The sequence below is a fragment of the Arvicanthis niloticus genome, chromosome 15 (genome assembly GCF_011762505.2).
Source record: "Arvicanthis niloticus isolate mArvNil1 chromosome 15, mArvNil1.pat.X, whole genome shotgun sequence".
Taxonomy (NCBI): Eukaryota; Metazoa; Chordata; class Mammalia; order Rodentia; family Muridae; genus Arvicanthis; species Arvicanthis niloticus.
In genome coordinates, this window is record NC_047672.1 from 56,521,083 (window position 1) to 56,535,216 (window position 14,134).

The 14,134-nt window shown below is 39.6% G+C and overlaps 1 protein-coding gene across 3 annotated transcripts in view; it reads right to left on the reverse strand.

The window, feature by feature from the left end:
* The window catches only part of Vps50 (VPS50 subunit of EARP/GARPII complex), a 104,537-nt gene that overhangs the window by 76,485 nt on the left and 13,918 nt on the right, over window positions 1-14,134 (reverse strand). For 2 of the 3 annotated variants that reach the window (XM_034519305.2, XM_076913062.1), the window contains exons 3-8: window positions 8,276-8,398; window positions 7,098-7,169; window positions 4,837-4,890; window positions 3,831-3,901; window positions 2,779-2,896; window positions 1,380-1,415 (exon numbers count right to left, since the gene is read on the reverse strand). In XM_034519305.2, coding sequence (XP_034375196.1) covers window positions 1,380-1,415; window positions 2,779-2,896; window positions 3,831-3,901; window positions 4,837-4,890; window positions 7,098-7,169; window positions 8,276-8,398 — 474 coding nt within the window. The remainder of the gene's footprint in view (window positions 1-1,379; window positions 1,416-2,778; window positions 2,897-3,830; window positions 3,902-4,836; window positions 4,891-7,097; window positions 7,170-8,275; window positions 8,399-14,134) is intronic. The other variant, XM_034519306.2, reaches the window with a different exon arrangement.

A 14,134-nucleotide genomic window follows, 5' to 3' on the forward strand; every position in this document is an offset into this window, starting at 1 on the left:
AGAAGGAAAGCCGTCAGACTAGAAAGAAGCAAGTTCTTAGAAAGCCTGACAGAAATACACTGCTGTCGTTTCACAGGCTAACAATGTATCTCTGAAACAAAGATTAGAATACTAATGACTGACAAGTAACAAAGCAGGCAAAAAAAAAGAGGCGACTAACCTCAGGCCTAAAATATGCGAGGAGAAAAGGCTGTGCCACAGTCCTGGCACTGAGCCTGCCAGTGTGACTTACAGGACAGAACTCCTCCCAGGGAGCTTCTCTCTAGCAGTTATAGTATCTTCTTGTAATGCTTCTATAAAATGTGTCAAAAGTCTGCATGCTGTTCACTGTGAGTTTGAACTGATTTACTACCACACGATCAATAAATATTTCTGAACAAATATTGATAACTGCATAGCTTAAAACTGTCTCCCCCCCCCCCACAACCCCTCCCCCTAAAAAAACCCAAGTGACAGGCTTGGTGAGCAGACTGCAATGCAGACTTCTAGAAGGATCCCTAAGGTCGCTGTGGATGTGCCCTGAGGAGGACTGAGGCCCCTCCTCCGCTCCTCCACTTTTTCCCTCTTCCCTTCCTAGATGAGAGAGGTGAGGGAAGTGGTGTTACCCGCCAGGTCCTCTGTCACAGGCTAACACCCAGCAGACCCAGTGACCGTGAATTGAAAGCTTGAGGCGATCTTCCTTCTGTTAGTTTATTTTCCTGGGGATTCTGTCACAGTAAGTAACTAACTCAGTAACTTAAGAACATCTTGTTACCCAAACAGTGATTTAATTTCAAATGAATATTTCCAATAGAGCCTCAGACGCTATCAGTTATGGTACAGGGTAACACTGGTTATACAAAACACTTCAAAAACATTTCCTTATGCTTGAATTTAAATCCAACGGAAATCATTCAAACACTACGGATGCTAAGATAATGACAAAGCACCTACCCCAAGGAGATTAAGTATAAATTTCCTATAATATTTAATATGTCATTATGCATTAGTAAAACCCAGTACAACAAAAAATATCAAAGAACGCAGATGGCTAGTTCAGGAAACAAATTACTGTATGAGATACCGAATATAAAGAAAATAGTACCCATTCCACAAATAACTTCTATATGTTAATTGGGAAATTTAATTTGATTGTTTGGACACAATCAAAAGCCTAAAGCCAGCATGCAAATACTACTACAAAATAAATGTTTTTCCCATCAAAGTTCATTTTCCAAATGAAATATATGTTGACAGAAAAGGCTTAGTACCTTTCCTGTTAAATATTCTCCTTATAGTGGATATCAATCAAAGAAAACCACAGATCAGAAGTTTGTCCTCTGTGATTTTTCCTTGTCACATTAATTTAGCATCGAGAAATTTACAGTATGGCCACTGACCTCCAGCATTTCACTTAAGCGCACGTCGGTTCTTTGCTGAAAAAAAAAAGTCAAATCTGTTTCAATTACAAAAATGACTTTTATATTTTTAAGATTTTTTTTTAATTTTATGCTTTTCTCATACAATGTAATTTACATGGAGTTTCCCTTCCCTGTACACTTTCCTGTTCCTCCCCCGTGCACAGGGGGCCTACAGGGGTCTGCATCGGGCACTTTGTACATCTAGACTACAACTTTCAGTTTAGTAATTTTACGGAACTTGTGAATGTGTAAATGAGTGGGTTCTCATTCTTGGGTCGTATCTTGAGGCCCTTCTATTTATCTCTTGGCTTGGCTTGCCCAACTTTGACATGCTGGTTTTTATTTTATTTTGTTGTATTTCATTGTTAATCTCCTAGAAGTCTGTGATTTGATTTTATTTGATTTTATTTATTTATTTATTTTTAGACTTACTTATCTGTTTATTTAGTTATATTTCATCATTATCTCATTGCTTCTTTAAAATTGGTTATTCTATGTATTTACATTTCAAATGTTATCCCCCTTCCCGGTGTCCCCTCTGTAAACCTCCATCCCACCCCAACCCCACTGCTATGAGGGTGCTGCCCCAACCACCTACCCACTCCTGCCTCACTGCCCTACCTACCATTCCCCTACGCTGAAATCTGTCAAGACCGTATCTAGAGGTTAGACATGGCCCCTGGTGAGGAATGGGGCCAACCAACCTTCTCAAAAATTTTTAACCCAGAACTGCTCCAGTCTAAAGGAAATACAGGGATGAAGACTGGAGCAGAGACTGAAGAAAAGGCCATCCAGAGACTGCCCCACCTGGGGATCCATCCCATATGTAGCCACCAAACCCAGTCACTATTGCTGATTCCAAGAAGTGCTTGCTGACAGGAGCCCTGATATAGCTGTCTCCTGAGAGGTTCTTTCAGAGCCTGACAAATACAGAAGCGAATGATTGCAGCCAACCATTGGACTGTACACCCAGTCCCCATGGAGGAATTAGGGGAAGGAGCTGAAGGGGTTTGCAACCCCATAAGAAGAACAACAATACCAACCAACCAGACTCCCCCTCCCTGCGCTCCCCCACCCCCAAGCTCCCAGGGACTAAACCACCAACTAAAGAATATACATGGAGGGACCCTGTAGCAGAGGATTATTTTCATTGTTTTAAATTGTGTGTCTGCAGTCGTAGGAGGTAAGAGCATGTGAGTGCAGGTGCCCACTAAGCTCGAGGCTCGAGGCTACATGGGCTAGTGTCACAGGCGGGGTAAGCCACCTGAAGTAGATGCTGGAAACTGAACCCAGGGCTCCTAGTTGAGCAGTTTGAGCTTTTAACTGCTGAACCATCTCGTCTGCAATTTTTAATTTTGAAAAAGTGACTCATACATACCAATGTTTTTATGGTTCTCAGTGACTTCAGAAGTCCAATCAGCAACTGACGCTTCCTTTGATTTGCAAGAAGGCCTAAGCTAGCCTGAGTAAAACCTTCCTTGGCAACATTCAAGTGTCTGTGGACGTGAACAACAGCGTGAGAAAGTGACAGCTACGTAAGCAATGAGCCAGAGACCTCGGTTACTGAAAGGAGAAGCATCTATCGCTCACACATGGTGGTGGACTGAAGCCAACTGCTCATGGCCCATGGCACGCAAAGTACAGAGATTAAGAACAGGCATCTTGAAAATATTATCCTGAGTGAAGTAACCCAGTCCCAGCTACAAAGCTACCAAGATGTGTAGCTTGGTCTTCACGTGGGTCCTGAAACACTGAAGCAGGGGCTATCCCAAAAGCTGTTGCCTGTCTATGGGATATGTTTTCTAGTTGGACTGCCTTGTCTGGTCTCAGTGGAAGAGGATGTGCCTAGCCTCACAGAGACTTGAAGTGTCAGGGTCAGGGGGATATACAAGGGACCACCATTGTCTCAGAGAAGAAGGAGGTAGGACAAGTTGGGGAAGGATTATGGGAGGGGGTAACCAGAAGGTGGGCAGTGAGTGGGATGTGAAGTGAATAAGTAAAATAATAATAATATAAATAAATAAAATAAACATATACATGCATGCATACATACACATACACAAATAAATAGGCATCTCAAAACAGTACAAAAGTTCACAAAATAAATAAATTATTATTTGTAGATCTAGTAATTAAAAAACTGGCACTCCATTATGTAGTGTTTGTTGTTTCTTTTTCTCAATCATCTGTTTCTATATGACAAAAATAACCTGTAACAGAAAGAAGAGAAGGGGGACTCACTGGTTCTTCACTACAATAGTGTGCAAGGAGATCTGTGGGGACATGACACATGCCTTTCTGGTGCAATTTTTAGATATGTCTGCTTACTGAAAAGTACTCTACACATTACAGACACAGTATCAATGGCAGATCTCACAGTAGCTCTTGAAATAGTTTGAGCCTAGGGAGCAAAGTCATGGAAAGCAATACCTCCTCCCATTTGTGCAGATAACAGCAGCCAACTGAAGACCTGTCTGCAGTGATGTAACTCTTTCAAGCTCCTACGGGAAGAGCAGATACAGACTATTGTCTCAGTTGTTTACTTTCTTCCTACTCAGATGACATTCTAGCAAAGACTAAATAAAAGCTGGCTTTGAAAACAAACTAGTAACAAAGATACTTAAACTTGAAAACTGTTAGTATATTGCATGAAAAGTAATTTAAAATATCTACTTCCAATTCATTTCCACAATGACAGATGACAAAATATTTACTACTGTTTGTAAGGAAACCTAAACCCAATCTATTTCAGGCAGGAATACATACCAATAATACATCAATTGATAACTAATTAAGTTTACAAACTAATTAAGGATATGACAAATCTGATTTCTGTTCACTAAGGGGTTTCCATGAATCTTGAATGCTTTTCTCCTGGCCCCACTTCAGTGTGCACTATGAGACCTGTGTAGCATACGGAGGCCAGAGGATACTGGGTATCTTGCTCTACCGCTCTGTCTTGTTCCTTTTGGACAGGGTCTCTCACTGAGACTGGCCAGCAAGCTCCAGTGATCCTTCTATCTCTAAATATACAGCCCTGGGGCACACACACACACACATAAAACATACCCAACTGTTTACATGAGTACTAGGATCCAGACTCATGCATTCTTACTCACTGAGACATCTCTCCAATCTACAGCTCTTTGTTTCTGGTGAGGACAGAGATCCAGCTGTAGATTTGGTTCCAATAGCAATATACTTTTACAATGACTCAAACTGCTGAATTACTAATCTATACATTTGTCACAGAGCTCATGAAAGCAATTTTCATTAGTTCTTTAATTTGGTAAAAATGTCACAAATATACATATACACACATACATACACATGCACACACTACAGCGAAAAGGGTAATAGTTAATATCTTAAATTTCAAATAAGTCACACAGCAAGCCTTAAGTTTTACTACAACAAGTAGCAAGGAGCATCTTACCTTTACATAAGCAGGCTGTTTTTCAAGAATCAAATCTGCCACTTTTCTAGAGACCTATAAGAACATACAATCAAACACAATAATGAAAAAGCCTCATGCTTGCCACTATACTATTTATTTCAAACTTCAGACAGTAATACAAGTCGCCCGTGCTAACTTCTATGGAATGATCATCCTGTAACATTTCCCTAGGAAGTTAATATAAATTAGCATAGACCAACCCTACTAGAAACTCTAATAAATGGTCATATGAATGGGAGGGATATGTGCTTCCTTACCTGTTTTAACAAACAGAAAGAGAAGTATAACCATCTTTAAGGACAAAGGATCTGATTTGGAAAGTTGAATGAAAGTCTTAAGGCAAAATTTAGTTAACTGAATTTATACAGGTAATTAATATATGGGGAAAAGAAACTGCTTGCACCATGTAAGAAAACAAGCAAGTCACTCAGTCCCTACTTGAAAAGCTAAAAATACACAGGTCTTCTTGTTGGTTTGTTTTGTGTTTGTTGGTTGGTTGGAAGGCTATGAACTGGGTAAGGCTTGTTCTTCAACTCTGTGAATAATATTAATGTGCACAGATTAATATTACAATGATTGTGAACACAAGGCTCTTAAGCTTTAGGGGCCTTTTAACCACACACGACGTCTAGCACCAAGCTAAGCCGGGGAAGCATTTAATGAGGTACACAGTTAGTTCCCCTTCCCCAAGCCAAATGAGAACAAAAATTAAACCAGTAGTTCTCAACCTTTCTAATGCTGTGACCCCTTAAGACAGTTCCTTCTGCTGTGGCAATCCCTAACTATAAAATTATTTTCATTGCTACTTTATATCTGTAATTTTGCTACTGTTATGAATTGTAATTCAAATATTTTTGGAGATAGAAGTTTGCCAAAGGGGTCACAACCCACATGCTGAGAACTGCTGTATTAAACATAATAAATGACTGCATTAACTCTTTTATGTTTGTTTAACCTGCATACATCTTTGAAATTATGTAAATTATTTTCTATACTGTTTTTATCTATGAAGTTTTTCGCTTAAGTTAAGACAATCTAGCTTTAAATAGCTTTAGATCAGTTAGTGAAGAAAACTCCAAGTTAATCCTCAATATTGTTTTAAGAATCCTAAAGATTCTCCAAGACTAACAATAGCTTAATTTAGATAACATAATCCCCACAAGAAAGTGTCATGTAGGAGCCATAAGAGAATGAAATCAGGAAGAGGAAGCTCTAGCTTTACATCACAAAATGTGCCACATGGAGACGTATGTCATGTGCACACAGAGCCTATCAGAGTCACATGACTTCAAAAAGAAACTGATGGTGTAGTTACTGTCGTCCGCATGGCCACACCATTACCATCCTTCCCACAAGACCTCCTAGCAGTCCCCTGTGTGTAGCAGAACAGAGAAACTCATCTCCTTAACTTGTAGATACGTTAGTAATAATCACGTGTTAAACCCAAACACACTTCTTACTAACGCTCCTCTATCTTAAGATAATTAGCAAGACCACATTAGGATACCTAATCTTCCAGTGAATTTCATAAACTTAAGTTTTGCCTCACACAAAGGAAATACAGAATTGCAGAACTTCATAGCGCTGAAAGAAATGTGGGTACACCTATCATCTTGCAAGTACAAGAGGAACTGAAGCTCAACAAGCTGCCCATCGTCACATTAAGTAGTGACAACTGTGACTTTCTGAATCTCAGGTCTACATTTTCTTTCCAAATATTTCAGCTGTGTGACTTTTACTGTGAGATTAAGAAAGGCTCTACTACAAAATCCTGGGTAGGAACATCACACCCACCACTGCAGGAGCCTACAGGTGCTCAGAAGCAAGCTCCAAGTCAGCGAGTCTCAACCTGTGGGCCACGACCCCTTTAGAGAAGAACAACCCTTTCACAAGGGTCACACATCCCACATCTACACTCTAATTCTTAACAGTAGCAAAACTACATTTATAAAGTATCTGGGGGTCACTACACCATGAGGAACTGTATTAAAGCATCCCAGTATTAGAAGGTTGGGACACCTGCTCTAAGCTCTTTGGTCACATCTAGGAACCTGAGAGAACCTTGATCCCTAGAAGGAAACCTGCCAAAGCAACAGCAAGACAAACGTAGAGGCGTGAGACATTACAAACGGACTGTCTGAGTCGGGATAAACAACAGGATGTGTGTGTGTGATTTCTCTGTGAACACTACATCTCTGTTTTCATGTACAGTTTTACCAGAAAGAAATGCTTTTACTTACTGCAGCTTGTTGTTGCTTTAATTTGTCTCTGTACTCCTCTAACTCTTGCAGATTGAGAACAGGAGGAAGCTTCTATAACAAAACAATTATAAATGAAGAATAAACGTGTTGGATTTGATCTGACTCCCAGAACCCTTCTAATTGGCTAGAGTGCACATGTGGCGCTGCCCATCCCACTGTCCTCTGATGCTTCTGTACAGCGTCTTTCACTCAGCTCCAGTCACACAAGCCTAGGCATCTGGTTTACACAATCCTTGGCTTCCAACCTTGTCCAGCCTTGCTACACCCATAGCTGCTACTTTGGCTCCAGAGACCCAGACTCACTGGGCCACCTGGCATCATCAGGGAGAGAGTTTAAAGATTTCAGGTAGGAGACAAAAAGAAAAGACTCTAATGTGGATCCTATATTTTACCTGTAACCTTATTATAAGACATTTCAATGAAGATTTTTCCCCTCGGGAATATTATAAATAAACTAAATATTATGGTGACAGGCAACACTTTAAATTAAGTCACCATGAAGAAACAGCAAAAGGCACATGGACTGTGAAAATGAGGAAAGAGATCCCAAGCTTAAAGCTCACTTTGCTCTTCTGACTCTTCATAGGAGTCCCTAGATATCTGTTACTGTCAGCACTTAGACAGTTTTGTACAGAAGGCTTCCCAGCACAATACAGATTCACGATCAAGCGTCAGTACTCTAGCCAAGCCTGGAGTGGCATGGTTGTAATCCTGGCTATAAAGGAGGCTGGGGTGGGAGGGTCACTTAAATGTAGGAATATGAAATCAGTCTGCACATCTACAGTCAAACAAAAAGTCCTACAAAGCTTTTCTAAGCATTTGTTTTAAATTTTAAATAATTAAATTTTTATTTTAGTTTAGTTAGCATTTTTTAACATATTTTGGTAATATGAAAGTAAGTGAGAAGCAGTGTGGCAACACGCTGCATAGAAGCAATTAAATACCAAAAGCACAGAAGTGCTTCTGTTACCAGTACTCTGAAGGTGCACTTAATAACGTGGGCTGACAGTTCATTACGTTCACATTGTGATAATCACAGACCTCTTAGTGTTATTAAAAAAAAAATATTAGTTCCCTCCAGACTTGAGATCTCACAAATTCATTCACATGCACTGAGAAACGGGCTTCAGCTGTGTCTTAATCAAAGTTCCCTTTACCTCCAGCTCATATCTAACAACGTCAAACGGGTCCGCAGAAAAATAGACTTGCTCAATACTATTAATTAGCTCTTGTTCAGCTTGAGGGTCGCTTGGCTGTTCTCGGAGTTCCCTGAATTCCTCCTTAAAAAATAAAAAGATAAAAAAAAAAAAATAAAGTCTTAATTATAGCATATATAACTGTTAAGATTCCATCTGCATAAAAACAAATGATCTTGTATCTCCAACCACATACCTTTTGTGAGCCATTCTGACCAAGAACACCAACTAATTAGAAACCAGAAAACTAGAAAATAGACAAACACTAAAAGACTGCTTTTCAACTGAAGGAAGGAAAAAAATCAGATTGTATTTAACTGCTTGTGTGAGAGGAAGGTTAAAAAATTTTACATGTTTAATTTACATGCAAGTAACTACCTAAATCTATCATAAGCACACAGCAAAGACTCACATTTTATCCTGTCAATAATATTCTAAAATCTGTCTGACCACACATAACAAAATACCATCTCAATGATCCCTGGGTCACAGTCAGCATTGGAACTGTGATAATACTAAGCTAAGAAGACAGGTATGGTACATATACCTATAATCCCAAAATTGGGAAGGCTGAGGCGGGAGGCTCTTGAGGTTAAGGACAGCGTGAGCTATTCAGTAAGGCTCTGTCTAAGAAAAACCAAAGACCCCGTCTCAGACAACAACAGCAAAACAATGACGTTATTTTAAATTAGTTCTTTGAGAATTCCATACAGTGTGCATCAATCCTATTCGTTGCCCTCCCAGCTCCTCCCAGATCCATAGAATTCTTACTCATCTGCCCAACTTTGCAATCTCTTTATGTCTTAAACCCATCACGTTCAATTGGTGCTGTACAAATATTCTTAGATGTGCGGGCAGCCTTCCATCCAGCTTGTGCTACACTCTTAAGAAAAACAAATGCTCCTTCTCCCAAGAGCTATCAACTGCCAAGAGCCCCTCAGCTGTTACAAACAGTAACAGCATAGTCATTCCACTCTTCAAAGTTAGTGGCAAATACGTTGAAGTACAAAAAAGAAGCAGTTATTTAAAATCCTTGCAATCATTAGTGTAATGCTTAGCAAACATTTTAATCAAGCATCGCTGTTTATCTCCTTGTTTGTTTGGAGGGGGGACTACGTACGGTGGACAGAGGCAAGACAGGACCCTGTTCAGGAGCTGGTTCCCTCTCTCTACCATGTGGGTCTCAGAGCTCTAACTCATGTGAGCGTTGGTGGCAAACACCTTCATCCACTGAGCCATCTCATCAGCTCAAATCATCACTAAATTAATAACAAAGTTATCACACAACTTATCGGCCAATTAAACAACACAGAGTGATGGTCTATGACTTATTGTGGGTATTTTATTTATTGAAAAATAACTTGCTTGGATATCTTTTAACCATACATTGTATTATTAAAATTATAAACCACAGAATTAACTACTATTGTAAATTCAAGCTAAAAGTGTCAGAATACTATGTTGAAAACGTAAAAGAACAATGTAGCATTTGAATTTTAAAGTTTTCAACAAGAAAACACAAGCATAAAAATAAAATCAAACCTGTACACCAAAGTAAATTTACAAAATACTCTAACAGAAAAGGGCAAAAACAAAAACACCACGAGTATAGCAAGAACTTCAGTACCCTGGGCCTGGGAATAGCTCAGTTGCTAACATGTTTTCTTCATAAGCCCAGGAAGTTGAGTTTAATTCCCAGAACCTACAGGTTTGGGTTTGCACCAGTAACCTCAGCAATGGAGAGGTAGAGACAGGCTGGTTCTTGGGCTCCCTGGCTGTCTCACCCAGCCTAAAGTCCAGGGCCAAGTGAGAAATATAGGCTCAAAAATATGGGGAAGAGCTCCTGAAGAATGACATCAAAGTCTGGCCTCTGGACCACAACCAAGTGACCATGTCCATGCACCTGAAAACACGCACGCGAGCACACACAAACAATGAGAACAACAAAACCCCACCACCAACACCAACAGAACAAAAAACAAAACCAAAAACAAAACCCCTCCCATCGTCACAATGAGAAGGCATTTCTGTAGTAGCAGGAGATGGGAGGGGGAGGTATCTGCACCTCTAACCCACTTAGCACCATGGACAGTAGGTGCTCAACTTGAGCGGGTGGTGAAGTCCACACCACCTGTGGAAGAGATCTGCACCTCATTCAGTGCACATATAAAGTGAGAAGGATGAACTAGAGAGAGAGCTCTGGTAAACTCAGTTTCCTGGTAAACCTCCCTCCCTTAAAAAGACACTGGCATCTAAAATACAAGTTTCAAACAAATAAATGCAGTTGGTACCATTCAAAAAGAAATGCTGAACATTACTAAATCAGTAATAATGGAAACTATTATTTGTAGCTAAGTCCAAACACTCAAAGGCCTGCAACGATCTTCAGGGTCCAGCTAGCACACAGCAGCACAGACAGCATGCGCTGCTCTCCCGCAGCTCAGGACAGGCGGACTGACCTGAGGGCAGAGACACTCCGGCTTCAGTCGCATCTTACAACCCTGGAAATCTGATTTAGCCCTTTCAAACCTATTTTTTCATCTGCTTTAAAGTTATTAAAATTGCCAAAGGGAAAATGTGATTTCACTTTAAAATATCTCACAAATGTAGATTTCGAAAATATGATAAGTTTATAAAAACAGTACAATCTGTGTAAGCACACAAAGGTCAGATGCCATTCCTTCCTAGAGATCTCTTCAGTCAACATCAGAGAGCACAAAGAACCAACATGGAGTACTTCATACTCTAATACAACAATCCTAAATGAAACGCAGGGATAAAATGGAGCAAGGCAGGAAAAACCACAGAAGACAGTGGAGGACCACTAAACAAGAGCATGCCTCAATCTTAGGCTTCAAGGCCATCTTACAATAAAGACAAGCTAAGTGAATTCCTGTTTATGATTAAACCTGTTTCTGAAGGAGGGGGCTATACCCTCCCTGTCACCTTAACTACAAATGGTTCCCTACTGCCTGTTCCAGGAACGGCAATCATATCTTTGTTTCAAAAGTTAATAACCATCTTGCAACCCTAACTTTGTTTCAAAAGGGTTGTTATGGCTACGCTGCTATGACTACCTGTTGTCACAACTACCTTGTAATCATGTCTCTGTTTCAGGAGGCCCTCTTAGCTAACTTGTTATGTTTATGTTCTGTTCCGGTAACCTACCTATTCTGTCCACCAAATCCTTTATTTAGGAGAAAAAAAAAAACAAAACAAAATCAAAAAAACAAAACCCTTGTCTTCCTCATACCCAAGGCTGACCTCTCAATCCCCACCTTAGGAAGAGGCAGCTTGTGTACACAAATAAAAAAAGCTTGCTTTAATCAATTGCTTGCTTTAATTAGTTTGGCCTTGACAATTTGGGTCAGTGGTCTTTCTCCCATTAACACTCTACCGGAACCAGATCCCCTAATACATCACTGCGTCCCAATAAAACAGCCCTCCTTCCAGCCCATCTAGTGACTTCTCTATGAAGTGCACCTCTGAGCTCATTCTAAATGCTCAGAAGAGACTGTCTCTTGCAGCCGCTGCATGTGCAGCCCGCAGTATGTGCAGCCACCGCATGTCCAGCCCGCAGCATGTGCAGCCTGCCAGGCTGTCTCCACCTCACTACTCCCTACACGTTTCCTCGGCAGGCTGCCTGCTCAGTCACAGAGCATCGTGATGGTCTGCAGTGCCAAGAACCACAGCGCTCCAGGAATAATTACAGGCCAATCTATAATTCAACTGTGAGTGATAGTCAAAAGGAATATAAAACAAAAACAGTTTTGGTAAACAGCATGGTCCATAAACTCATAATGATTCTATTAATGAGAAATAACAAAAATATTAGGTGAGTATTTTATGTATGTAAATGAGAAAAATAAACACAAGCAACTACATTGCATACTTTAATATAACTGCTACATAATTTTGCTAGAGTTAAAAAACTCACTTCCTAGCATTAGAGATGTACAAAAATATGCAATTCTGTATCTAAAACAGAATCAACAGGGTAATTTATAAGTATGAGATATTTTACATACAAAATGAACAAAAGACTCCCTACAAAAAAATTTAAGGCAAAAAGAAAAAACTAGATCCAAATAAAACCCTTTATGGCATATTAAAATGTGTTAGGAAAAAGGAGGTTATAGTAATGAGACAGTTCAGGTGCGACTAGAATTAAATGTTCAGTCTTGCCAACAGTCATCTTATTAATGAAGTATTTAAAGATTTATTTTATAGTAAGGCTTATGGTTTATAGAGTATAATTAAATGAGTATTAAGATTAGTGTAGTATAAATGCTCTTAAAATGTGAAAATTCAAAACTAATTTGTCAACAAGTCAAGGCTATAAAATGCAACAAAACTTAACTGTCAACCACTAAAATACAGAAAATGTACATCAGTACATCTCATAATTAAAGCTGGAAAGAAACAATTCAAGTCGTGGATTTAACTGCAGACAGAGGAAACGAAAGCCGAGAAAGCAAAAGAACAAATCTGCCCGGCCCACAGTGCCATCAGGAGCTCGCCGGCCTGCTTCACAGGCTCCGCTGCCGTCCCTCCATCAGTCAGTGGAGCTACATAGAACAATCGCTGGTTTTATTCTCCACATGCAAAACTCTCCTCCCCGGCACAGCCGGGCTGAGTAAAATTCAGCATTGCCCTCAAGCAGCGACTAAAGAGCCTGAGGAACAAATAAACAGCGAGGCCAGCAGAACAGAGGGAAGAAAGGAGACAAAAGACCAACGCACAAGTGCTCTCAACCCCAGGGAAGAAGGAGGCATTCGGAAGACAAGAACAGATAGAAATTCAAGTTTAAAGTGAGGACCAGAACAAAATGCAATTATGAAATCGTGCTGCAGGATCAAGCAATAAAGAAAAAATTTAATTTGAGGGAAAAAAAAAAAAGAAAGAAAGAAAGAGGTAACACTGCATGCTCACCAGGAAGCAATAAGATGCAAGGCAACAACTGAGACTTTGAAAACCACGCATATGTACGAGCATACATGTATAGGCGTTAGAATTATGTTTTCCTCTAATTAAAGTAAATAACATATGCCATTGTGCCAGACACTGTATCAAAAGTAAGCGTCAATGTTCAGTATTTTATTAACAGAAAAAAGCAGGCTGGATTATTTGAGCAGCCTGACAGGGAACCGTTACTTGATGTTTGGAGCCTGTTTCCCCCTCACACGCAGGTTGAATACATCACCACCTAGCTGCTTCTCCATTTGATTATCTCGGAAGCAGATAAAGCTACATGAACAAACACCAAATGTACACTGCAAATGTAGCTGTGTGAGAAATGAAGAAAGAGATTCCTAACAGATATCTCAGTCAATATTTCTGCTTTAGCCGGGCTACTTCTTATCTCAACATAAAAACCAAAGGTTTTATGGGGATTCAAATCCATAAAACAAAGCAAGCCCTCAAATGAAGGATACTGAGGAGAACATTTCCAAGATATTTATGGTTCCTAAGGAACCAAAGGATCACATCAAAAAGCAATTCCATACCACAGGGTCATTTCTTAGAGAATTCATCTGTGTTTAAGGAAAAAGAAAAAAAAAAAAAAAACCGAGTTTTCCATTTAGGTACTATTTTCAAATTATCCAAAACTCCATATGATTGAACCAAAAACTTAGTCCATAAGTAACTAGTTGTATCTACTCCCCTCACAATTAAAGTCAGCATACACAACACCTTATTCAATTTTAGATCTTTATTCAAACTAATTATATAATGTAAATTGACATAAATTCCTCAGTTCATAGGTCATGATCAAAACTCTGTAGAAAATTAATAGAATAAATACTGGAATCTAAACAT